Below are 27,678 nucleotides of genomic sequence, written 5' to 3'. Positions count from 1 at the left end.
TCTCAATGTGGGAGGCCGCTTATGGTCACAACCGCTAGCATTGAGAAACCTTCGGTTCATGTTTAGGAAGCTGCCACTCGAGTAGAACATCTAATCGGGCGGCAGAAAGAAATAATGCCCTCTTGTGCTGAGCGTGGTGCAGTTTGTGCTTATTTTACAGCCCGTGCTGAAAACCAGCGCGAACAGTGCAACGTAATGTCTGCTGCTTGCGGAACTCTGAATAGCGCAACTGAGTTTTTGGTTCACTTTTTGGAGTTCCGCATAGCGGACACTGTGAACTCCACCCAGGCCTACTCAGAATCGCTTCTGCTGTAGATAGCAAAGCTGGTCAATGAGGAGATTACAATGGATTACTACAGCTGACTAAGATTAAAGATTTAGTTGTTGAAGAGCATATACTGGCTGCTGGACTTGGCGCTTTCTGCAGGTTCATCCCCAAATATTTTTCCTTCACTCCTCCTATGTTTGCTGAATTTGTTTTCGTGGGCCTTAGGACTCTGTGCAATTTCACCACTATTAACCAGTACTTGTGCTCTCGTCCTTGAAACACAGTGGAATTGGCTTATATCCATTCAGCACTTTAACTTTACTTGTAAGTCCCAAGTAATGTGGCACTGCTCCTGACCAGGGCCTGTAAATTAAATGCTACTAGTGGGTCTAAAGCACTGATTGTGCATCTTGCTTAAGTAGCCCTTAAAGCATGTCTCAGGCCTGCCACAGCAGTTTTAAACTGCTATTTTGACTTGGGGTATTCGTTGTTTTGCCAGGCCCAAACCTTTCTTTTTAATATGCATATGAGTCACCCATTGGGAGGCCCTGGGCAGCTAGAGGGCAGTGTGCAATGTATTTAAATTAATGAATGACATTACTTGTAGAGCACAACAGCTACTCTAAAGAGTGTCCCTGCTCTACAACATGAAAACATGAAAGAGTAGATGAAGTTTAATGGCTGAAGGGATACGTTTTCAAGGATTTGCTAAAGGCAAATTCACTTTCTAGGTTCCTAAGCCGCACTGGAAGGGGAGTCCATATTTTGGTCAAGCGTACTGGTAAAATAGCATCACAACATCAATTTGTTTTTTAAACGAGGGGCCAGTATCAAATGAGCATTATTAGAGTGTAGGCTTCTGTTCGTCTGGTACTCCTTGAGTCTTTTGTTCAGCTAAAGGGGGGGGCTGTGTTATGAAAGGCCTGATGTACAAGCATAAGTATCTTGAAAGTAATCTTTTTGCTAATGGATACCCAGTGATAGTTTTTGAGAAAAGGAGATGTGGGGTACTCTTTTGGAGATTAAAAAGCAGCTGAACTTAAGTATTTTGGACTCCCTGTAAGTGGCAAATCAAGTATTTACAAACTAAGACATGTAGACTTACGTTTTACATGTCCCAGTAGTGAAATGTTCTTAAATTTGTTTTTCACTATTGCAAGGCGTACCTCTCCCATAGGATAACATTGCAGTTACATTATTACATTTAATCAACTGCAATTTCCATATGGGAATTGGTAACCAGCTCATGTTTGCTGTCTTTAGAACTCTAAACAAAAATCCCAACTCAAGGTGAATTTGTTTTTCAAAATTTCAAATTTGAAAATGCTGCTTTTAGAAACTTGACATTTTTCTGCTCTATCCATTCAGTGCCTGCAGCCTGTCTCTAGGTCACATGGCTGGGTACAGTTCACAGTTGGGCTTTGTGTATTCCTTCTACATAGCCACACACAATAGCAAGATTAGGTGTGCCTGGATGGGGCATCACAGGCAGGATGGGAAGGAGGAGCTGGGCACAGCCCCACCTGTACTTAATAGGCTGTGTGTTGCTTCCATGCAAAGGTCTTCATCCCCCCTGTAGTTAGTCTGGAGCCAGGTCAAAGAAGGCAAAAAACACTGTTGTGCTGCTGAATGGGCTGCCTCTCTGCTGAACTGTTACTCTGAAGTACTGCTGTCCTGCTGTGCTGACCTGCTTTCTGCTTCCCCTAGAGTGACTCCAAGGGCTACTTGGCTGGCCTCCTGAAATAAGCCTCTGGGACAGAAGGCTCCAACAACCGTGAACCTAGCACCTGGACTCTTCATCTGTTCTGTACTGGACCCTTGGAAGTGGGCCTATGGTGGTCTGCCAGCCTCGGTGGACCCAGTGAAACTGACACACTTCCTCTGCTACAGGGAACAACCCAGAAAAGAACTGATGCATTGTTACTGGTGCGTGGATCAGACCCGTCACAAAAACCTGCATCACCTCTGCAGCCTCCTTGGAACATCTGCTGTGCGACTCTTCCTCGGCTCAGGCCCTCGCATTCCTTGTCAATTGCAGCCTCGATGATGGACTCATCACATCTTGGAACTGGCACATCTCCTTGGCTGTGACAGGCCTCTTCGAAGAAGATCCTCACAATGCTCCGCAAACCAGGATTTAAGTTTCTTTATTCCACCAGCCGAACTTGGTCCCTGGAGCTGGCACACACTCCTTTGCAGGCGGCCTGCATTTGGGACTTTGTCCCCATCCTGGGCAACCCAATATCCACAGTTGGTTCTATTTTCACTAAAATCTTTGAAGATTGCACATGTCCGGTTCTACGGATTGAATTTTTTGTCATTTTGTTTTTGTTTTACTCATTAAATTGGTAAGGGACCATGTTTGTGTGGTGTTTTAACCTTTTTACTGTTTAATGTATTGCACAAATACTTTATACGTTGCCTCTAAGTTAAGCCCGACTGGTGTGTGTGATGGATGCAGGCAGGGGGTTGAGCACAGGTTAATTTAGGCTTGACTTGTGCCTCACCCTGACAAGGATTGTGGTTGCTGCTTGACCAAGGCTCACACACTAGTCAACCATCAACAACAACCCAATTGTTTATAATGGCAATGATGCTAAATCTAACACCCCATGAATATGCAATAAGAAATTAAGGTCTGGCAATGATGCTAAATCTAACACCCCATGAATACTGATTACACACAAACACGTATGCACACATGTGTGGGCTGAGCATGGGAGACTACTGTCATGCACAGCCGGTAAACAGAGCACAGGTAGCCTGTCGCTATAGGGACTCTGCAGGATTAGATATTCACCTGTGATCGGCCTTATGACGCTAGTGTACACTAATAGGGAAAGTCAGTGTGAATTACTGTTTTGTCTATAGTAGACCCCATTATACAAATAGGGCAAGAACTGCCTTAGAGTGTAGTTTCACCGCCCCTTGGCCTACAGGGACCATGCCCTTCAGAATAATGTCTGTACACTTCTTGGGGCATCCAGAGTTTTCATATTTCCCTAGCTCAGTTCAGGATCAGAGCGCAGGCCTTTTGTCACCCTGCTGTGCCCAGTTAATTACATATTTTCCGAAAGCAGGAACATAGGCCGCCACAAACACAATGAGTAATTAGCATTACTTCTCCCAGCTCCTGAGGGGAAAAGGGCTGGGGTGCAATGATCTGCATCAATCACCCAGATGTCACACTATAGGAGGGATGGGCCTGCCGAAGCCCACTGAACAAAGGAGAGTGCCCAGACAACTGGAGCCAATCCACCGGGGGGCTCTCTTTGAAATTCTAGTGTACAAGTCCCTGACTGTGATTTCAGCGAAGATTGGTGATGAAACCTCAGGAGAGAAGTGACCAGTGGCTATTGGATGACACCATTTTGGACTGTCCATCACACTGTGCAGGAGAGTTGGGACAGGGGTGGAGAGGTGATGCGGCACCCTAGGATTGGCCAGGGGAGCCTGTCTTCTGGAACCTTCCCCTCCCCTTTAAAAACTCTTGCACAAGTGGGAAATATTTTTCATGCCTGTGGATTTTTCTATATTTTCTGCTGTATCTTAGGGCTGCTATGCAGATTTGGAAGGAGTAACCCCCTGGCCTCCACTCAAGACAAAGGACTCTGCCCATTAGACCCAAGGACGAGTGGGTCTTCCCACTGGCCAGTCAGGCTGGCCCCCTCCACCCCCTGAGGATCAGTTTGGAGAAAGTCCTAAACTTGTATGCACCCAGAAACAAAGTTAAAGAGGCGAGCTGTTGCAGGGAACCAGGAAGACCAGCTCTATGATGACTGCACCCTTTAGGAGGTGAGGAGGGTTGCTAAAGCTGCCCCTGGTGACTAGAGTCACCACCAGGAGTAAAATGAGTACAAGATTGTCCATTTCCGCCAACGGGGCCCGAATTATGGCTTTTTAAATTTTGGCAACCTTTGGCCTTTTTCTGTCAATGAAGTGTGTGGGGCTCCATTACCATTTCTTCATTTACCCCAGGGGGTGGGTTAGGGTCCAGGGGTTGGCCAAAGACATTTTAGAATTATGTCCCAGAGAGAGGGCTTATGTGAGCCCCCTTTTTCTTTACCCTTTTAAGTGCCTGGGGACCCCATCCCCAGACACGATTCCTTTAATAGGAGCCAGGACCCCATCCCGACCCCTGCACATGGGGGGGAGCACTGCTGCACTCCCCCATGCATGGATAGCCTGCCCCACTCCACATGCCTGTGGGGAGAAGGAGGATGACATGGACTACAGTGCCTGCTCTCAGAAACGGGCTGGCAAATAGACCTTGCCAGCTCCTGCTGCAGCACAGGAGAGAGCTGGCTGGGCGGGGAGTCAGTGGGGGTGGCCGGGGTGGGCTCCCTGGGCTGCCCTCAACATGAGCCAAGTGTGGGGTGCCTGGGTGGGACAGAGTGCCCCAAAACCAAGAAAAAAGTAAGAAAATCTGCAATAGCATCTTTCCCGACTCAGCGGGAAAGCTGATAATAAAAAAAATCACTGCACTCAAAAGGATCTCCCCATAATGTCTTGCGGGCCTTGCTGTTTTGCCTATATTTTAAGCTGTTCCTCCCGTTGTGGTGGCCCGAGGACAATGGGCCCACCACCAACAAAAGCAGGAAAGCACAGCCTTTTCCCCCTAATGGATTTTAAGAGTCCCCACCCTAGCTTGGTGGAGGGGGGGGGGGGTTCCTCAAAACATTCACCACTCCTGGATTTTCATGACATCTACAATTATTCTCAAGTCTAGAACTTTTGATTTACAGCTGGGAGTGGTGCACCTTTTATGGGCCATACCTATTGTTGCATTCATTATGAACCAAAAGGGATAAAGGTGGTCAAATGTAATTCTGGTATTGAATTTCTCTAGGGGCCGAGTGTAGAGTTGCAATGCAGTATCATGTTCATGTGATGCCTCTAGGGCCTGTTTTTACAATAGCAGTTTCATGATATATAATGTACAAGAAAAACACAAATACATGTTACATATGAGAAATGCTTAACTGGTTTCCCATAATAATTTCAACTGCTTTATTTGGTTGCCATATGATGACAATAATAGCAGGTCAGAGTATATACGTTTCTTTCCTTCATAAGTGTTTTTATGCTGCAATATTGTTTTAATTATTGCATGTAGGTACCCAATGATGAATTTAACATGTGGGTTGTTGGTCTTGAACCATGACGAAGTTTCTAGACTCCCTTGATAGGTTGGTTTGACCCATTTAGGGGGGTCAAAGGTGATTGCACTGTGTCATATATGGTATTTTCCACCTGCCAATATATCTATTTGTAGATTATTGTGTAGTATTTTGTAGTGTGTGCAATAAATGTACTTCGCCTTTTCTAAAGAAAAAGTTCTTACTGGACAAATATTTATTCAGTGTTATTATTGCATGCCAGTGAATTGTGATTACTAGCCTACCCGCCCCTTCTAAGTAGACCTCCGACTACTCTGCTTCACTACCCTGTGAGCATCAGGCACTATAATGGGTTGCTTGGTTCCCAGTAAGGACAACTGTGGACCTATTACATGTGCATGTCATACAACTAATAACCCAATTTCCTAGACAGAGATTCTTGTCATTTTGGCTGCAATGGAAGACAGTGATGTCCTTGTTGATATGTAAAAGAGACTAAATCGTATTAGGAACATTATTGTTGAAAGCAATATATTTCTACCTGGTATCTCTATAGCAAGGATGTTCAAAACAGATACATGCCACATTTTTAAGGTGCTCGTAAAAGATAAGTTTGAGTCTAGATTGAACTAATTTGCTTTATCAGTGGTCGCCCTGCAGATATGTCATTCATCTAGCCCTTCTGCACATGCTTTGGGCACCTGTATTATAGTGAAATAATCGGATTTCAGTGATCTATGAATACCTATTTAGAAAAACTCACACATCATTGAATGATGATAAAGCTCTGAGGCTTTTAATGTATACTTTCAGCTATTTATTGGTGTTGAACACACAAATCCAGGAAAAGGATCTCTAGTCTTTCCTAAGAATAAGCATTGTATTCACGTTGACAGCTTTAGTGTCTAGTATTGCTTTCAGCTGAATCAGGCAATGTTATTCTACCAAGCATTCAAAAAGGCATTGCTGGAGCACTGCTGTCAGTTTCCTAGCCGGTGCTGGTAAACATGGCCACATCACTACTGTTCTCTGCTTGCTCGAAAGGTGCAAATTGAGTCAAGGCCAGACTGGAAACTTAAATCAGCCATGGTAACATGTTCAAAAGTGTCCCACAATGGAGCTTGCAGCGATTAAAATGAGGCCATGGGGTATTTTATTCTTGATTCATAACAGCTCATTTAGCAGTGAGCGCGGACCCTGGCCTGCGGCCCACCGGCATGATGCCCCAGAGACAGAATGGACCGTTCGCCCTTGAATTGAGTACATAATGGCATGTTTGACCTTTAAGTGAGTTCACAGGGGGATATCTTAATATTTGTCTAGGAAGATGATCATTTCAATGAAGTTGCTAAGCTCCCAGGCAAAATTAAACTAATGATTGCTAAAGAGGGATTTCTTAAAGTGAAGTATAGCCAGCAATCCTTATTGGAGTAGGACTATCTCACCAAGCCTTTGGAATAAAATTAAACACACATTTGAAACCTTGCCACTCAAACCCATTGTTCAAATTGTTCTAATTTCTCTTTGTTCCTTATGACTATTCGGATCCATATTTTGTAATGCCATTTACTGCCTAGCACTTTTTGTGAACGCTTTTCAAATTCGACAATAAGGAAATTAAATAAATAAACAATGTCAAAAGCCTTTTTCATTATCGACAGAAATGGAAGCCTCTAGAACAAAAAGAGGCTAATCTTGTTGCTTTTCTATAGAGCTGTAGATGTGTGAAAAGTGAATTAAGTTGATCTGTTCCTCCGCGTTCCTGAGTGACAACATAAACAACTCAATCTTTGCTCTTGCTGCCTCTGTGATGTCACTCAGAACCCCTCGGTAAAAATAATCCCTATAATTTACTGTTACCCAATATATAATTCTATTTATAATCAATGTTATGTTATCTATGGCCCCCAAATCATCTCTGTCTCTGCCTCTGCTTTCAACTGCTACGCTGGGGCAAGGGCAGAGGTGTAACGGGGAAACCATACATAAAGTATCCTCTCCTCTATGTTCCAAATGTAAAAAATTCTCATTCTTAACCAGTGCCCAACACCTTCCTTGCCTTCATTTCTCCTTCTGCAGCTGTGCCTTCTGCTTTCAGACAACGCAGATAGGCAGGCTGCACGGATAGGCTCTCACAGCCCTGTCAGCCTGGCCTCGCTGTTGATGCATTCATAGCAAATTACAAGACTTACAGCCCGATTCATGAAACAAAATTGCGCTGGTAAAGGGCCAGATTCTGAGAATCTGGCCCTATGCGAGTGCAATTATTGCATTTGGGATTCATCATCCCAAATGCAAAATTCGCTATTTAAGAACTCGCAAATTTGCGAGGAATAGCATTTAAGGAATCTCTGTTAGATATTCCTTAAATGCTATTCTTGAAACATTTAAAAATTGCGAATTCGCAATTTAGAACCGCTATTTACCACGAAGTCATACCTCGTGGTAAATAGCGAAAACTTAGAAAAATGCATTTAAATGCATTTTTCTAAGTTGCATGTTACACACACACATGTCCTTTGGACATGTGTGTGTGTAACATCTGTGTGAATTTGTGTGTAACATCTGTGTGAATTTACATTTCAGGGGTGTTACAGGGTGTCCTTTGGACACCCCTGCACCCTTGAAATCGCAATCTCATTTGCGATTAGCTAATTGCTAATCGCAAATAAGGAATGACTCCCCATTCATTCCTATGGGCCTTTGGCCCATAGGAATGAATGGGGAGTCATTCCTTATTTGCGATTAGCAATTAGCTAATCGCAAATAAGGAACCTGTAGGAATCGCTAAAAATATTGCGATTCCTACATGAATCCCGTTTTGCGAGTCTGGAATAGCGATTCGTTATTAATCGCTATTTCAGACTCGCAAAACTTCTCAATGATGAATCTAGCTGATAGAATCTGGTGTAAACGACAGAGGCTTTTCTACGGAAACCATGCATTACATATAAAAAATGTTTTGTTGAAAAATGAAAATTGTATTTTAGAAAACCAGATAAAGCCATTTACATTTGGCTGCAATTCCAGACTTCAGAAGTCATTGAGTCAGTCCGGCAGCAGATTCTATGGAAGATTGTTGAAAATGCTTTGCAATATTGGTGACATAGGTGCTTTGCTATATTTGTGACATAGGCCAATAATCAGGCTATTACAATTTCATGCCGCGCTTTCCTTAATTAAAGTTGGGAGTGTTAATCTCACATTATGAATTAACGCTTTGCAAAATGTCCAGGGAAAGCCATCAAACCATTGAGCTTAATGACTTTCCCATTTCTCTATCGTATTTAACGTTTCAATTTCTCTAGGGTATTTAACATGTTAGTTGGTTTATCCACTAAGGGTTTAGCTTCAAAAGCATTCTCTACATTTAGAAATTACATATTTTCTAATTAGCAGTTATATATTAGCTAAACGTTTTACTGACGAGACTGCAGAGAGCCTTCTTTATTGTGCTCAGAATTGGTTTTGTGTTTGCTTGATGAGTCAAATAAAACTATAAACAAGTGACCACGATTGCCAACATGGATGATATCTGCTCATTGCTGTCCATGCATGTGGCAGGTTTGTTCGTGCCCACGTTGGATTTACAGGGAAAAGGTGCATTGTATAACAATATTCCTCATCTTGTCCTCTTGATGAGAATCGTATTGCAGTTATGTTTTGGGTACTAGATTGTGGGAAGTTATCGCTCATAGATTCATGCAGATGTTATCACTCATTAGGTTCATGTTGTGTTATATCTCTTGATGCAGCTGTTCGGAGAGAAGGACTGAAAGAAGGCTTCTCCGTTGATGGACTGAATATTTGAATAAATACTTAAAACAACATCATCTCTCAGCGTTTGACTTAACAAATTTGGCGACGAGGATGGGATGCTCAATGAAACAATAACAATAACAGTGCCACAAACTCATATCTCGTGCTACATCTTAAAGAGATATAACACAACAGTTCACCCACACATCTGCTAATATCAGTCACTTAATTGTGAGTAATTCTACCAACAACAGGTTTAAAAACGTCCAGCATCTGACAAGGAAGAACGCCTTGGCAGTGCATGGCTCAAGTAGGACAGGTGCATTTTCCTCCTCTGGAGGAGGTCCCTTCACCCAGAGATGTCATGCAAGGGGGAATTGAGAAGGTAGGCTCAAGTCTGAATAATCTGTCTTCTATGTTGGTTTGCGTGTCTGTCTCCGATTCCAGGTGAGATTTTCTATCTAGTCAGTCGCGGTTGCATTGCTTCCGGGTGGAGAGCGGGCGTGAGGGGTCGAGGGGGTGTTTCACTGGAGGTGTCATGGGGGATCGAGGGTAAATAAAAAAAATTTAACTTACCTTCCTTTCTGCCGGGTCCCGCATCTTGGAGGCTCCTGCTCTCCTGCCTCCAACAGGAACAGGAATAAGGCAGCCAGGCTCCTTCTGAACCCTCCCCATAGCCAATCACAATGCTGCAAGCAGCGCTGTGATTGGTTGGGATGCCGCCCAGCCAGGTGCTAATGGGGTGGCCATGTTCTCCATATAGGCTGCTATGCAGCCTGCATGGAGAAAGGGCAGAGTGCGCATGACTGGTTTAGGCGGCCCGAGAGAGTAGACCAAACAGTCTTTGGGCAGTCTTTGGGTAATAACTTTTAGTTATTACCATTTTATACCATATTATATTTTGGCTTTCTCGCATTGCGAGAAATCAGTGGGGTGACGCTCCTCCTCCCAAGTGAAGGAGCCGCCCCTGTATCGAGTGCTTACCAGTCACCCACTGCCCTGTACGTGCCCTGTACGTGTGTCAGTAGGATAGTATATTACTGCGTATATGTGCGGTACATTCTGCTGGCCCTTTTTGGACTATTTGCGCGGTAGATTAGGGCAATTAATTTATTAATGACGAGCATGTCGGTGACTGGGGTCTTTTTAGAGAATGTTGGCTCTATTTACACCCAGATCACTGGGTTTTGTTGCCCATGTCTTTCTGTCTCTCCCATATCCATGTCTCCCCATGGTCTTCTCTGACTTTGGTGCTGTTTCACAGTGAGTGTGTCTTTGGTGTATGTTCCTCCTTGGGTTTGCTGTTCCATGTTTCTCTAACCCATTTTCTCCCTGCCTTGAAATATATGTTTGTGCGTCTGCTGTTATTCTAAATCACTGTCAATTTATGAGGAATCATTTCTCTTACAAAGATGTACATTAACTGTTGGTGTGTGTGTAGAGTTATTGACAGTGGAGCCAGGATAATGGCTGTGCATGAGTAAAGCTGTAGTACAAGAGCCAGTGGGTACGGCACAGCTTGCTGTGTTTCAGGTTTACGTCAAGTTGTGGTTGTTGTTGTTACAAAACAGGGGCCTGTGGATAGAGGTCCGTGTAGCTGTCAGAATGTACAGCTCCAGAGGTGAAATCTGGTGTTTAGATATATTGCAATAGTAATAATTGCAAGCTGTATCCTGTTCCTGGACCTGACAATGCCAGCAAAGTACCAATGTTGCGCAGGACTATACATCAATCTTAGTAGCTTCACCACCTTCCCCTTGTTCAAAATTGCATTTAGCCATTTCGGTGAAATGATAGGGCCGACAGGTAGTACGGAGCGAAGGACGTGAATGGAGCACACCTCAGTTTGGTACACATTGTGAGTGCTTTTGATTAGTCACAACCAGCAAGCTAGTGGGATAAGGTATTAAAACCACAAAGGCAATGAGGTAAAGTCTCATTTCAAAATGCCCCCGCCCCAGCTTACTTTGTCTCTTTACATATGACATGTAGTCATTTTTTCTGAACTATGAAGGGTTCCTAAAAGGATGAAGAGTTTTCCTCCTAGTTTGGTGTTGGAGTGTCTTTACCTTTGTATTTTGTGTGCCGAAATAGGGCAGCTCTATCTCTGTTTAATCTGTATTCTCGAGGGTGTATGCAGCATGAGATTATCCCTGAGTCCATTCAAACTAAGTGGAGAACAAAGCTATGTGTCCCATCATGAAAAACAGTAGATACAGCACATCATAGACATCATAGGCTTTCTGTTTGCTTACAGGAGGTCCACAATGTCCCTTGAGGGGACCATGAAGTTTCAACTGCTTCATTGGACTTTCACGGAACTTCACAGGTGCCAGAATGTAGTGAACCCCAAAACATACACTGTCTGAGTGTCTCCTGTCATACTGTCAGTACCTCTTCTGCTTTGGGAATGGGGACAGACCTCTCCATGTGGGGTGAAGTCTGTGACTTCACCACCATATTTGGTAGTCCCTGGTCCATCCATGCTCCCTGTCAAGGGGCTTCCAGGGAAACAGTCATTTTGCAACACCACCACACTGGTGCAATTGTTGCAGTTTTGTACATCTGCATTGTTCACTAATATTGAGCACAGATATGGAGAAAAATAGTTCTTCTTAGCATATGCCTACACTCCATGCAGAACAGACATTGTACCAGTGCATACTGGTAAATTGATATGTAGATTATTGTTTATTGTTTGATTACTTAAAATCATGACAATTTAAAAACAAACAAAAGATACGTTTCATCTCAAATGCAACAAGAAATTAAAATTGTTTAACAAAATACAGTAGTGTGAAATATACTTGTATAAGTATTTATTATTATTATTATTATTACAGCAGGAAGCAGCTAAAATGTATATAAAAACATTATTGTTGAGTGTAAAACCCGCCCCCAACTTTCAGTAAAACATACAAAGGCTCCACCAGTAAGAGTCTTGGAGTTTAATATGGGACGGGGGTCCCAGACCGGTCATGAATTTGAAGATTGTGGTTCCTGAAAACCTACGGAGTAAAGTTTTTTTGCAATTTGAAAAACAAATTTTGCAAACTTAACATTAAGCATTGTGTTGTTGGGGTTCATTGCTGATATAATGGCTTGCCGGCATGATCGAACACCGTGTTTGATCCATTCACCTCACAACAACCACCTTCTATCCTTGAGAAATGCTGGGCAAACACACACCACATGCTCAATTGAGTCTGAGTAATGACCGCAGCCCCTACAATTTATGTCCTCATTTGAACGATGCCTTGCAGGCAAGTGTTTTAAAAAAGGGCATTCGCCCATCCTCAGGGCCATACATCTTTTCTTCCCAACTGCTGCATATGTGCTCGAAAGATATGGGGCCTCTGACCTGAGTTTGAGCTCAGTGATTATAGACCAGGAGTGTTTTCGTTTGGACAATTGTGCCCTGTCCTGATAAAAAGACCAGAGGGTGAACACTTCTTTTAATGAACCATTTAAGTGCCTGCTGGGGCGGATTAGTTCCCCAATAGTCCACGGCATTGAGCAGTTTCAAAGAGTGGTCAAGGAAACATCGGTGTTTTTGACTGGGTTGACCTGCTGATACTTCTTGCCACAACTTGGTCTTCAGGCTTCCTTCCCTTGAATTACACAGTCTGTGGCACAACTTGATGATTGCACCTGAACCGATGCCATCATATTTCAGAAGGCCGAACTCAAGCCTGATCTGAGCTGGAGATGCCGATTTCAGAAGGTGCCAGGCTCGTTTGTAGATTCTAGTTGTTGTTTCATTCAGCATTGACAAATTGCTCCCCAACATTATTTCTTGGCCGTACGTTAAACAGTTTGTAACCTTTGCCTTCATGACTGTCAGGAGGGGGGATAAGCTCGAGCCAGGTAGCTGTGCCAAAACTTTCATCATTGCTGCTTCAACAGTGCTTTTGCTTTGACTCCTTCTTTCTGTTTACAAAAGAACTCTTGGAATTCAAGTGAATTTTTTGTTTGTTTTTAAATTGTCATGATTTTAAGTAATCGAACAATAAACAATAATTTATATATCAGTGCATACTGTGTTCTAGTGAGAGGCATATTACAGAAAGACAGGCTGCATCAACAAATGCACCCTCTTCTGTAATACTCAGGTTATTGGAGACTTGTGCTTTAGGTTCAGTATAAAAAGGTGTTTCATTGATTCAAGCAATGACCCTTCTATATTTACTCTAGAATGTTTGATTACGGTCTTATTGGAGCCATATGCATTGTTAATGCAATTAAAAGCAGGGTCACAGCCATCAGTGGTGCAGCAGCACTGGACCAGGCTGACGTATCTGCCACTGAATACCAATTATAGCACAATTATACTACTGTATTAGCTAACAGGGTGGGCCACCAAGATCAATGATTCACTTGCTACATACAGAGTATAAAATGCCTTACCACCTTTGACTTAGTAGCTACTTAATACAGGCGAATAATTTGGTAACATGCTGACACCATAGGTAAAAACGTATTAGGTGGATTCAAATATACACCCAATTTGTATTGACTTTATGTCCTCATGTCATCATGGTTGAAGAAAAATTCATACTGTAATTATCAAGACTGCACTCACCTATCTATGATGGCGCACATGTCGATACTGACATTTGCAAAGTTTTCTGGGTTGCCTTGCTCAATAGCACGAAGATCCACAAGCTGGTCGTCCACGTGAATAAGTTGCATGCACCCTTGGAAAAAGTGCTGAAGTGAGTGATCCGAGCTGTTCATCTGTGGGAGTAAACCTGTGGAAAAGGGTGAGCCAAATTTAGGTCTGTAGATTTTCTTTTTGGTATGTACTTTCTAAAACTGCACATGTCAACAGGATGTCACCAGTTCGTTAAAGCTTGGGCATGAATTAACAGCAGAGGTCATCACGCTACCTTAGCACTTGGAAATCTAAAGCCTATGCACTTTCCAGCATTTGATGTACCTTTTCTATTGCATGGGAAGATGTATATTCTTTGATTAAAGGGATATCATTTTCAAAGTTAACATTTAATGAAAATCTACATTGTTCAGATTTAGTGTACAGTTTGTCCTTTGCCTAACTCTTCAGCAGCAAATAGGAGGATGTTGAGAGGCTAAAGGTGGTCAAAGGGTTAACCTAGTGATGTCATCAGAGGTCAAATGTAGCCTTATGCCACTTCCACTACCTTACATTAAAGAATAGCCACAAGTAAGCTGGTACATGGTAGAGCTCGGAATCGCCAAACCTCATCCAAGGAGAAAAAGTCAGGACGACACCAAGAAAAACACCTACAAATCTACCCTCAAATGCTACCATCAGTAAATCAAAGTCACCAAACACTCTGTGGTCATATCACCGCATCGAAAGCAGCAGCAACCGTGCCATGGAAATCTTGGCCATGGTGAAAGACTTTATATATCTGGCAGCAAGCTCCTCAGCTTCACCAACTCTTAGGACCTCCCCAGCCAGTTGTCCCTCGTCTAAAGTAACAAGATCATCAGCATCTATGACACCTTTGAGATTCAACAGAACCCTTCCACCCTTGCTATCTAACCTGAAACCCAGAGGCTCACCTTTACCAGGAGGCCCACTATACCAGCTCAAGAAACCGTATTGACTGTGAAATATATACACTCCAGAGCATCCTTGGCCCGCCTACCCTCAGAGGTCTTCATCACAGGACTGGACAACAGAGCACCCCTCACCCCAATCGTGAATAACTCACTCATTACAGTCACCTACACATGTGCCTGGGAACACACCACCTACTCACGCCTAGAAATACACCACAATTCTCCTCTTCCCTAAGAAACCTTCAGCAGGCTCGAAGACTTGGCCAACTAGTGGTGTATCACCCTGCTACCCTACCCGGCAAAAGTCATGCAACAGATGATAAACAAATACCTAGCCGCCAACCCCAATGACAGCCACCTTCTCACAACCACTCAATCAGGTTCGGTCTCAACTTCAGTAGTGTCTGTCATCATCACCACCATTGACTACATCCGAATGACCATGGTCAGAAGCTTTTAACATCATCTCCCGCCCCATCTTATCCAATGACTGCTCAAAGCTGGCATTCAAGGACGCACACTTAACTGTAGTCTCTCCTTCCTTACAGGCTGCACTCAGCGGGTCAATATGGTCCCTTTCACCTCGGGCACCATCAACGTCGTCTGCAGAGTTCTACAAGAAACTTCACTCAGTCACACCTTATTGAATGCCTTTATGACCCCACTCACCAGCATTATCCATGCCCATGGAATCAACATCATATCCAGTGCTGATGAAAGCAAGCTCATACTTTCGCTCTCAGACAAGATGCAAAACACCTAGTCCAATTTCTCCACCTGCATGACTGAAGTCGCTGTATGGATGAAACCCAACTGCCGCAAGCTCAACACCAGCAAGGAGAAGGTAGTAATCTCCAGCAAGACACACACTCTTTGTGACTCTACATGGTGGCCTACTAAACTTGGACCAACACTCTTTTTGGCAATCCCTGCAAAGATCCTCGTAATCGTAATTGACAATCAATTCACCATGACCAGCCAAGTGAATGCAGTCTCCAGCTTCCACACACTCAAGATTATCAATAAGATTTTCAAATGGCTCTCCATCAACACTCACAGACCTGTCACAAAAAGCCTCCATCGCCAGCAAGCTGGGTTATGGCAACAAACACCATGACAGAAATAAAGCGCATCTGTCCAGAAGAATTCAGATTATACAAAACTCAGTGGCCAGGCTCACCCCCAACCTCCTATCCCCACTCACATCATATGCACTTCAAAGAGGTCCACTGTGTTCCAACCCATAAACAAGCGCTCTTTAAGGTCCTCACACACTCACACAAACATAAAGCCTACACATTAGCCCCACATACCTCAACAATTGCATAAACTTCCACAAATCTACCAGACACATCCACTCAGCCACACTGATGCTCATTCACACCCACCCCATACACAGAACCAGATCCACTGGTCGTTCCTTCGTATACCTTGCTCCTAAACCCTAGAATGACCTGTCCCTGCACATCAGAGATCCCTGCTCAGTTCTTAAATTCCACAAGAAACTGAAGACCTGGCTCTTTACCTAGCTCCAACCCTCGCTCCACCTACTGCTTCCATGCCAGGATACCCTCCTGTGTAAGACATGCACTATACAAATACACATAGCAAGATAGCAAGACAGCACCCCCTCACAACACAACTGTAGAAGAGAGTTAAACCAATGACAAAATAGCTTTCCTTGCATGTTATTGACCTAAAATATCAGTTTGAAGTCAGATGTGCGGATAATCTGGCCATAAAAGAAGGGAATGAAGAAAAATATTAATTTTGCACAAATCTCCCAAATATAAATTTCATGAATTAAAAAAGTTATAAAATAAATGTTTTTTTGCACTGAAAATATATAATGGTAGCACATATCAATAAACAATATTGGTAAATTAGGAATATGGGGCCTAATTACGAGTCTTGCAGAGCAGTATCCCCCAGGTGGAATATGGTTTAGGTTTATCGCAACTGACCGATCCGGTGTTCTTGATGGAGCAAGGATTCGCACGCAAAGTGCCTTGCTCACATTCAAGAACCTCGCCTAATGTATAATCATATTAATCCAGTTGTTCGTCATTTATTAAGCGTTTTCCCAAACACGCGGGTGTCCCCAGGATGCAAGTATCCCCCAGGTGGAATATGGTTTAGGTTTATCGCAACTGACCGATCCGGTGTTCTCACACCCAGTTTTCCTGGGTGCGGGGACACTGATTAAAAGTTCAGCTTGATAAAACTGTATGAAGCTCTGATTGCAACAGCGGCCAAGCCTCATCCCTTGGTCTCTATCATTCTTATTCTAATGCAAAGGGTAAAAATGGAGGGGGGTCATGCAATCCTCCATTTCTTTTGCTCCCTTTTCAAAACCTCTTCCTCACCCTTCAGGAGTTTTGCTTCCTAAACACATCTATCAACTGCTCTGAGCAGAGCAGGTGGCATGTGGTTGAATTCATTGACAAGTAAGAGGGAATCATGCAGAAATCCACCAAGTAAAAGTCGATCAGCAGCGTAATTCCCTATTAGATGAGCATTAACTTGTAATAGCAGAAGTTTATGAGGAAATTCTGCCGGGTAACAATAATTACAGTCATCTGGAATTTCCTCATGGAATTGCTCTATACCCATGAAGGGGCCTTTGTGAACAGCTACCAGTGTGGGAAGAGTTGCCCTCCTGCTCAGAAATCAAACAGAATATACCGCATCCCACAGCAGGTTCAGCTTGTTTCTTCCACATAGTGCGACATTTAAATTGAGGGCCAGATTTATCATTATTTGATGCAGTCCAACACAGCAAGACAACTTGCTGTGCAGCGTGAAATGGAGAGAGCAGGAATATGCCAAATGTATTTACGTATTTCGCATTCCTGCTCAGTCTCCGTGCTGGAGCAATCAGTGCAGCCCAGTGCCAACACAGGCACCCTTGCATCATGGTGCAAGGGTGCCGACATTGCAGGCAGGATTGTTGTGGTGTAGGAAGACACACAGACACCTTCCAGAACAAAAACAATTTTTAGAGGTGTTTTGCTCTTTATAAGTGTGCTGCAGAATGGCGTGCACTTGGAATGAGGAAAAAACAAGGCAAAATAAAGATATATTTCTCCTCGTTGTGCCTCTGTCTGGAAGGTGTAGCATTTTGAGGCATTCCCAGGTTTACCTGTCTTAGTAAAAAATTCAAGCCAGAACAGGGGATTAAGGCTACTTTGCCCGCACTGGTAACAAAATCCCTATGATGTACGTATGTGTAGGTGCAGGAGGTCTGGCACACATTCCCCTAGATCCCAATAATGGAAAACAAGAAACTTGTTTTACAAACCAAATTACACAAGGTGACCCCGCACATTTCAACAATGAGTAATACAATATCAATAGCATTATACATGTAGTTGCATTGACTTTCAAATCGTTCTCCCAAGAATTCCAAAGTCAGATTTCTTCAGTAAGCAGATTCTTTATTCACAAATGATGCTTAAAACCAATAGCCAACGCGTTTCGTCCATGACCGAACTTCTTCAGGGCTTATTTAGAATTCTCTATATAACACAGCTTCACAATGGTCTTCACACTTGAGGTTCAAATATTTTCAAAAGGTAATAAAGAAATCATGTTTCCAGGGTGTACCAAGTTCCAAATTTTCACAGAAATAGAGCAGTAAAGGCCGTAAACAGAGTGTCGGCGTCTCGTAAATCATGCGGTCGTCTGGTTCGACGAAAATATTTGAACTTCAAGTGTGAAGACCATTGTGAAGCTGTGTTATATAGAGAATTCTAAATAAGCCCTGAAGAGTCCAATCTGACTTTGGAATTCTTGGGAGAACGATTGGAAGTCAATGCAACTATATGTATAATGCTATTGATATTGTATTACTCATTGTTGAAGTGTGCGGGGTCACCTTGTGTAATTTTACCTGTCTTAGTAAACCTTGGAATGGGCAACAGTGCATGGTTGGCTGCATGGGAATACACATCCTCCACCCATGTGTAGTGCCCCCCAGGCTCAGAGTAATGCAAGGCAGTGGCTTGCACTGCCTTGCATTGCTCCCGATTTACCAGGCAATGCTGAACCACAGAAGGTGGCCTTGCATGGCTTGGTAAATCTGATGTAAGGATTGCATTGCTCTTACAGCACCCTCTCTGGCTCGAAGGAAATAGGGTTATAATACTTGTTATTGTAGAAAGTAAACAATTAGTCTTGAAACACAGCAAGGGCTGTACTGAAGGAAAGATGCTGACTGACAGAGCTGCGGTTGTTCATAAGAATTACATCTGCCTGCACCTTGGACTAAAGATGACTTGAACATGTCTTTCGTGTTTGTCAGGGGAGCGGGATGCTGCTAATGCATCATGCAGATCAACAGTTTATTTATTCAACCATGTTTTACAATTTGGCTTTTTGTAGGGACTTTCTTTGAATAAAATGTTTAAACTAGTTATATCTGAGTAAACGTTAACGTATCTAATGTTGAATCACGGATTCAACGTATGTCAAATGTACTTTAACAGTTTTTGCCTGTTTTATATAGAAAAGCAATAATTGACAATGTAATACACATACCTATGAAATGTTTTTTACCGTTCACAATCGATGTAAAAATGTGTAAATGCATACAATTGGTTACTGTAACAGAGATGTAAAAACGGAATGCACATATACCAAATCTGGTACAGGATAAGGTGAATATGTATATAAATAACATAATTTGAATGCATGTATTATTATAAAAAAGAATCGATTACGTTTGAGAAACCTGTGATATCAGTAATGGAAAATAAAGGAATAACCCCCACTTGAATTGAATGACACATATTGACATCTATGTGTTAAAACTACTATTAATTGTTTGTAAGATTGTCATTAACAGTTTCAAGTTCAAACTTATGTATACAGGCATGTGGGAAATAATAAAATAGATTACAAACAAAACTACTGTTAATATGTTGGAGCCAAGGTTTCCTGTTTAAATTTATTGTATCTTTGCAGTGCAGGGAGATGATTGACCAATTACTTACAGGTAGTCTTCATTACGTTTGAGGTGTATTCCCCCTGTATGAGGCGGGGAAGCAATGAGAAATCATGCTGAAATGCTGCTCCACCCATCAATAACTAGGAGCCTTAAATGGATCTGGTATCACAGCCTTCTTCTGGAATACCAGGGTTTATGTGGAAGGCAAGGCTACTCAAGGGAGCAACGGTGGGTTGTAATGACTGGTATAAGGACAAGTAGCACTAAGAGAAAAGAATATTACTGATAAGTAATTAGGGCATTACCTCAATGTCTCTTGTCTTCTTCCTAGTCTTTATGTGCAAAACACCAAAAACAAATAGCAACAAAACCACTCATTCCAAACACCAGTAAGGTATTATAATTCATTTTATATTACAACAGAGTGGAGAACCCATATCACAAAGTTTTTTCCATCAATGTTAAGCCATTTTATCCGAAGTGATGAACCGAAGTATTCAAAGAAGGCCAGGTAGCAGTGTTCCAATTTTCTGCAATAAGCACTCGCTGACGTTGTACCCATTTTGCAGCCTAGTGGAGCTGCTCTGAGTTCCTGCCGGAAGAGGGCATTTCGACAGAGAGTAGCTTGTGGCTATAGTAGTTCTAACTCATCTAGTACCAGTAAAAGAAATTGCTTTAGAGCCTTAATTTGATGCCCCAAAAGATTCCAAAGAGATTGTCTTACAGCCAAAAACTTTTGTTCTGTTCAAAGTAAAATAGACCTCTCAACAGCCTGCAGGTTTCCTAATATTTCCTTCGAAGAGGGAGCAGATGCAAAAAACCAAGGCAGACATTTTGTTTCATATGCATTAACTAAGGAGGCAATATTACATATAAAGTACGATCTATGCTTAAATTTACCCGCTCCTCCAGAATAGGAAGAAAAGGAGCACCACAAAGAATAGATCCTAGTTCTCTTACTCTGTTAGCTGAGGCAATGGCTATAAAAAATAACTTTAATTGTTAGAAATGTTAAGTCTATTCAATAGCTCAAAGGAATACAATTTCAAACCCTTAATGACCAACAGAAGATCTCTTGGCTCAACAAGAAGACAAAACCTAGGATGGGCCACAATATAACATTTCGGTAAATGAGCCACAAAACTTCACATTTTTAAAAATTGATGCAAGGTACCCAGAGGACTCCTATAGCCGCTCATGGTTCTGTTAATGCAGAAATTGCAAAGTTCTTGCGAAACTGTTCTCACAAGAGCTGCAAGGACAAAAACAAATTCAGAATCCAAACAAGGAATGGAATATGCAGAAGACCATCTCTGGAATCTTTTACATGCCACTGTGGTTCTTTTTTAAAGTGGAAGGCTGATATGTTTATGGCTTCTACAAGTATCAAACCTTTAGTTTCTAACCGCTTGTTTCAGCTTCAAAGCAGAAATAAATAATGTTATTGGAGTGAAGCCTTCCAAAAGAGCGATGGGCACATCTGAGTCTTCGAACACTGTCACATTTATAGTTTCAAAAGAAGAGGAACCCTCAATCTTCTTGGTCAAAAGGGGACTACCATAATCATTACTCTGTTGACTTCCTTTAGGACGGCTAGAATTTTTGGAATCAGTAGTTTGATCTTTAGGCCAGTTGACAAGGAATCAAACCGCCATGCTCCCTCTTCTTGATACTGAGAGCGGAAAGAGAGCACTTGGGTGTTGATTGGGGATGAAATAGATCCAGGAAGGAAGTCCCAAATTACCAGCATACTTCCTGAAATATTAAATGGGTTAGGGAAAGGTTCTAAGAGGATAGGAACATTCTGCTAAAGTAAACTGCCTTGACATTCTCTGATCTTTCCACATAGAAAGCTTTGATGAATCAGAGATGGTTCTCTGCCCAAACGACCAAGTGTGCCTCCAGTAAGATCACTGACAGAGAATGTGTTCCCAACTGAAGTCTGATGTAAATTATTATCAAACTAGATTATGAGGATATTAATCTGTGGAAGCAAAAAAACAAAGAGCTCTGAACATGACTGTTTGGCCGATTCTGTTGTCAGTGGGAAAGCCTCTCACAACAGGTCGGAGGCTTTCTGACCGACATCTCCGGTTTCAAATCTGACCGCCTTATAACAATGTAGGCGGTCGGAATTGAAATTGACCGGTCATTCTGGCTAGATTCTGCTGGTCTCCTTGAGCCAGTTGGAGACCCAAATGAAATGCCTGAGGATGGCATTTCCACCATTGGGATCACGATGACGGTTTCTGACAGGCTTTCCATGTTGGGCTTTCCGACATGGAAAGCCTATCGGAAAGTGACTTTTGGGCCCCCATTCCACCACAGCCTCTGGTTGGGGGCTTAGGGGGACCTATGGCTGAGAGACTGAGCATAAATCCATGACAAGACAGGCAATCTCTTAACATCCCCAGGAACTCGATGGCCTCCTGAATTGAAGGGACTGAAGGAGCTAATCATCCCAATAATGGTGAGCATTGCAAATATTGGAGCTACCAATCTTTGTGAACAAAGCGAGGGGCTGACTTTAGGCCAATAGTTAGCACGCTGAACTGCTAGTGCTTGTATTGAACTAAAAACTAGAGAAAGCGTTGATGGTCTTTCAGAATAGTAATCTGAAACTATGCACCCCAGATATCGTTCTTGAAAAAGCAACATGAGGAATGTTGCTGTTTGTGCTGAGTCAGTATGATGTTTTTGGGGAAACATATTTTTTGGTGCTGCAATGGAAGCTCCTCTAGCAAAAGCCGAAGCTCTTCCAACATTAAAAGATACATCTTATGGATACTCAATATGCGATACCATCCCTTCTAGCAGAGCTGCACATTCATCCTCACTCTCAATAGCATTGAAAATGTATTTGAAGTCTATATGAAGTGGGGTTATGGGCAGGCTTCCCTTTTTTTAAAAATACCACTATATCAGCTCTTTTCCAGGACTCAGACGGGTCCTATTATATTGCACCCCCAGAAACAGATCTAATAATATAGGGATTCTTTCCTTTTGAATCGCCTTATATAGCTCCAATGGGATCCGCTCTGGACCTGCCGCTTTCCCTACAGCCATGGCTTGAAAAGGGGAAAATACCTCTATTTCAGTTATTTCTTTGTCTAACTCCTGCCGCATTTCTTCGTTTATCCTGCGTTGGTTGCCAAGAATATGTTCAGTATCATTGGATGGCATAGACTCAGTATCCCTTTGTTTATATAAATCTTGGTAATATTTCTCAAAAGTTTTATAATATCCTTTTTTAGTGTATATAAAGTTCCGTCACTACCCTTGATTTCTGTTATATTGTTTTTACCTATTTTCTGTTTAGTCCTTTAAGAAAGAACCTTACCGATGGCTTCACCATATTCATACCCTTCGGATTTATGTGCTTGGTAAATGGCAGCAACCTTCATAGTATAATGATTATTTATTTCAGCCTTGATAATTGCTATATTTTGGCATTCTATAGTTTCTTCACTCTCTTGAGTCATATAGACCCATATCCCTCATGAATACAGACACGAAGATATATTCGAAGATTTTAGATACCCGGTTAGGGAGGATCATAGCTCATCTTGTCTCCCCATGGCAGCACGGTTTCATACCAATGAGAGGTACAACTGATCATATTAGACGTGCAATTGCTCTATTAGATATTACCGAGGCAACAGGTGAGAAGATGGCTATGATCCTCCTAGACGCGGAGAAAGCATTTGATCGCGTGGCTTGGCACTACCTGTGGACAACTATGGTACAAAGGGGCTTTGGACCTGGTATTTTAACAGCTATCCAAGCAATGTATCATCGGCCATTTGCCAGATTTAACATTATGGGGGAGGAATCAGTCTCAATAGTGATCGCAAGAGGGACAAGACAGAGCTGTCCCTGCTCCCCCATATTGTTCGCTCTGTATATCAACATCTTTATAGAGCAAATTCTCCAGGATCGCACGATCATCCCAGTACAATGTAATGGCCACGAGACAAAAATATTGGCTCACTCTGATGACTTGGCTATAGTAACAGTGGATCCAGAAAAAGCAATGGTGCAAATATAGCAATTAGCAGAGGAATATGGCCGAAAATCATTGTACATGTTAAATACGGGGAAAACCCACATTTTATGTAATATCAATACTGGATGTAGCGATCCTCGAAGATCAGTGGAAGTATCCTATTTAGGTATTAAAATCACCAGAGACATAGATGCTATCTAGAAAATAAATATGACACCAGTACTAAATAAGATTAGTACTGATGTCTGCTGGTTGAACAGGCTTCATTTGTCACTCATTGGACGCTGAAATATCTTAAAAATTATTATGTTTCCGAAAATGTTATATTTGTTTAGATCCATACCAGTTGCAATCGAGAAACAGTTTCTAAAGAAAATAGACAGCATTTTTAGTAGCTTTGCTTGGAAATATTCTAAAATTCGGCGATCTTTCAAGTTCCTAACATTACCAGAGGAGCAAGGTGGATGGGCTGCCCCGAATATCAGATTCTACTATTATGCGTGCTTTCTACAACAAATGGCTTTTGTAATCCTGCCAGGTATAGGAGGTACACAGTATAGTAGAGTTGGCGATCTGCCTTCAATATATAAGTTAACTGTAGGAATTAATGCTCAGGGTGTACTCTTTCGACAAATTGAGCCAAGTTATTACAAAAAAAAACAAGTTCAAGATAATGTTAGCAATTTAGCAAATCTGGAAAAGGATGAAGAACCTAGTAAATATCCCTGTATATAGCAGATACACTCCATTATGGCAATCCTCCCATTTTCCACCATCAATATATGATCAATTGGCTAGACAGTGGGAGGAAAAGGGAATATTGACGGAGGGCGATCTAAATTTAGGCGAACAAAGATTGCTATTTTCAGAGCTCCAGCAGAAATATGGTATATGTAATGGCTCATTGTTTAAATATAGACAGAGTTATTTGAACAAAATGAAGGAGAAGGGATTTTCTTTGCATAGGATATCCTTAATTGAAACAATTTTTCAACCCCAATCAGAATTAAGAATATATATAAAATACTAATGGGCACATTACCAGATGACCTGGATGCTGTAGAAGATAAATTGGTAGCGAAAACTGGAGATCGCGACACTGATATATGTCGTTCTCTGAATTTATCTAGTGAGATTTTTCTCGTAGCAAACTTGAAAGCCCATCACTACTATACAGTATATGACCTTTATTACACTCCCGAGAAACTTTATCGCTGGGGGAAAAGAGAGGACAATAAGTGTCCCAGGTGTAAGCAAGGACCAGCAGATACAATCCATATGTTTTATAGCTGTGAGCAACTAAACTCACTAATTAAACAAATTGAAACTTACCTGACAGCAGCCGTAGAGTATCCTATTAAAATATCTGCAACGTTAATGCTACTCAAGTGTGACGAGAATATACAATGTGGCCGTCGTAGGAGTAAATTTGTTTTTATTGCAATACCTGTAATGAGACTTCTTATCTCTACTCATTGGAAAGATTCAGATCCTCCGCAATTTCAAGCTTGGATAGGCCGCTTGTTGGCTATATATCACCTCAGGAAGTCACTATATAAATGTAAAGGTTGGGGTGCTCGAAAGCGAGGTAATTAAATCTGGTCTCCTTTGGAAAAATGGTATATACGTGAAAAGGCTATAGTAGGACCATCCTATTGATTAGGATTATTTTCTTTGGATTCTTGTATATGGTTTATGTACTCTTTTTTACCTTCAATGTCTATCTGATTTACTATGTATATATATGTAAAATATTGAATTATATGCTCATGTATAGTAGGACTCTAAGGGTTATGTACATAAGATGCCTTTATGAAATTTGTTTTTGCAAATCCTCTTAAATAAAAAAAAATAAAAAATAGGAAAATGTATTTGAAGTCCAACATGAGTGACTGTGCTGTATAGGATACATAAATGACAACGATCATGGCTAGATTTGAATTGCCATATGCTGTAGTGAAGGCAGGGCCTTGCGTGCTTACATTGTTATGGTAACCTTGGAGGCTTCTGCACACAATGTACAGACTGAGGTCGCGATGTAAGTCTAAGGATGTTGAAAACAAGCCTTTCTCATGTGAAGAAATTCAAGCAGTCTACTTACAACAACAGTTACATGTAGTGTGCTGTGCAAAAGCTGCAAAATGGAAAATGGCTTTTAAACTTCTAATAAGCTTACGCTTAACATGGCAATGTGTGCCCGCAAGACACTGCCTTCACTACAATACCTTATTAAGGAAAGAGTCAATTTGTTTCTCTGTGACACTTTCTGAAACAGAGTTACTCTACCATTGACAGTCTTCTTATGAGACACACAGCTATATAATGTACCAGAGCTATGTCTGGAGATTTCTGTTCTATATTTTGAAGGGGATACAATTTTGACCAAAATTGCAAAAAATGAAATTCACCAGGGTCCTCACATTCTCACTGAACCACATCATGAACATATTTATGCATAAGTATCATAAGCTGAGGAGATCTTTGAAACCGATGCAGCAAAGTTTCTGATTAGGTTCAATTCAGCAACTAGTGCACTGCTCTCCAGTGCCCAGTATATGTGTTCTGACCCCCAAAAATGTTAAAAAGAGGCTAATGCCTGATTGGAATATTTAACTCCCCTTTGAGGGTATTTTCACTGTGTCAGGCTTAGATGCTCTATGTAGAAACTCAGAGTACAGAGAAAAATACTTATACTCTTTCTTGGGAGTGGGACAAGCTAGAAAAATAATTTAAACAACTAATTCTAATAGTTATTAATAATCCCATTCAACTGTGAATTTTTTTTTTAAATAAAAATAAAGGAAAAGTAGCTTTTGCTGGAGGCTAATTTGCATTAACTTCCTAGCTTCTCCAATCCTGAATGTGGCCTGAACAAGGTGTGAGTGAGGTATGAAATTCATCACAGGAGCTTAACAGTATTTCACTATGGTGGACTGGTTGACCTGAATGGGCAGGGATAACCACTTTGAGGGCAGCAGAAGGGTGGGGGCTGTACTCGTCCTGTGTGTTAACACCGCAGTATAAGTTCCTGAATGAAATGTTTATCTGAGGCCCATGCAAAATATTTGTGCACTTCAAAGGGAGCAAACAGATTGCCAGGACTATTCTGGTTTATTACCTGTCTAATGTTGAAGGAACCTGCTTTTGTCTTGCCAGACCGCTGTCTGCTAGCTACATAACACCAGCAGACAGAACCCAAGTTTAGTATGTCTGACTATCTTAGATTTGCCTTGACAAATTGTACTTTGGGCCTGTTTATAATAAAGCAAATAAAAAACACTTAAAAGGCAGGTGGGCGAGGGCCTGGAAACACTTACTCCATTGGTTAGAAAAGGACTAGGAGTGTCTTGGGGTTCCTCCAATCAAAGGCTTGTGAACCCTTCAAACCTGGACTCTCACTATGCCTTCCTCAGAACACTTTCAGGACATGCATAAGGACATAAGAGGGTTGGACTTGTTGCCTGTGAGCTCAGAGGGGACATGAAGGAATGAACCTGCACCCCCTTGTACACAGCACAAAAGAAGTGGACTCTAAGAGTCATTTGGCTGACCTCCTGTGCAGCTCAGGGAAACAACTAGCTGCAAGCGGACTTTTCTAGGAAATTTCTAGCTGACCAGTGGCAGCTGTAACTTGGACGGAACTTTACTAGTGGTCTCTACCTGAAAGCCTGAGAGTCTCTAAGTACCCTCTAGGGGGCACTGAATGTACTCTTTTAGTTTCATGGAAAAGAACGTTAGAATATTTGTCAACCAAAACCACAAAAGCTCAAAAACTCTGGCGGGACCAACCAGGTTTGTGTATTTGACCTTCAGATCCACAGGAGCACCTACAATTTCAGCTTTCTACCAAGTGGAGAAGAGTGTTTCTTGACAAAAACAACAAAGTCCCTTTTAGGATTGGGACTTGGAATCTTTTTCAAACTCTTACTGGAACCAAATTACTTGTTGCATCTGACCTGGGCTCCTTTGCCATCAGCCTCAAAACGGTTTAACGTGGCCATTGACTTCCATTGTTGCTTTTGCCTTT

The 27,678-nt window shown here is 42.0% G+C and overlaps 1 protein-coding gene across 1 annotated transcript in view; it reads right to left on the bottom strand.

The window, feature by feature from the left end:
* The window catches only part of CNTNAP2 (contactin associated protein 2), a 2,542,823-nt gene that overhangs the window by 648,102 nt on the left and 1,867,043 nt on the right, over nt 1–27,678 (bottom strand). Inside the window, exon 10 of the mRNA XM_086939829.1 lies at nt 13,730–13,898. Coding sequence (XP_086795955.1) covers nt 13,730–13,898 — 169 coding nt within the window. The remainder of the gene's footprint in view (nt 1–13,729; nt 13,899–27,678) is intronic.

This window comes from Lissotriton vulgaris, chromosome 10 (genome assembly GCF_964263255.1).
Source record: "Lissotriton vulgaris chromosome 10, aLisVul1.2, whole genome shotgun sequence".
Taxonomy (NCBI): Eukaryota; Metazoa; Chordata; class Amphibia; order Caudata; family Salamandridae; genus Lissotriton; species Lissotriton vulgaris.
Note: the sequence above shows the minus strand (reverse complement) of the source record. Positions and strands in the feature narration are given on the sequence as shown.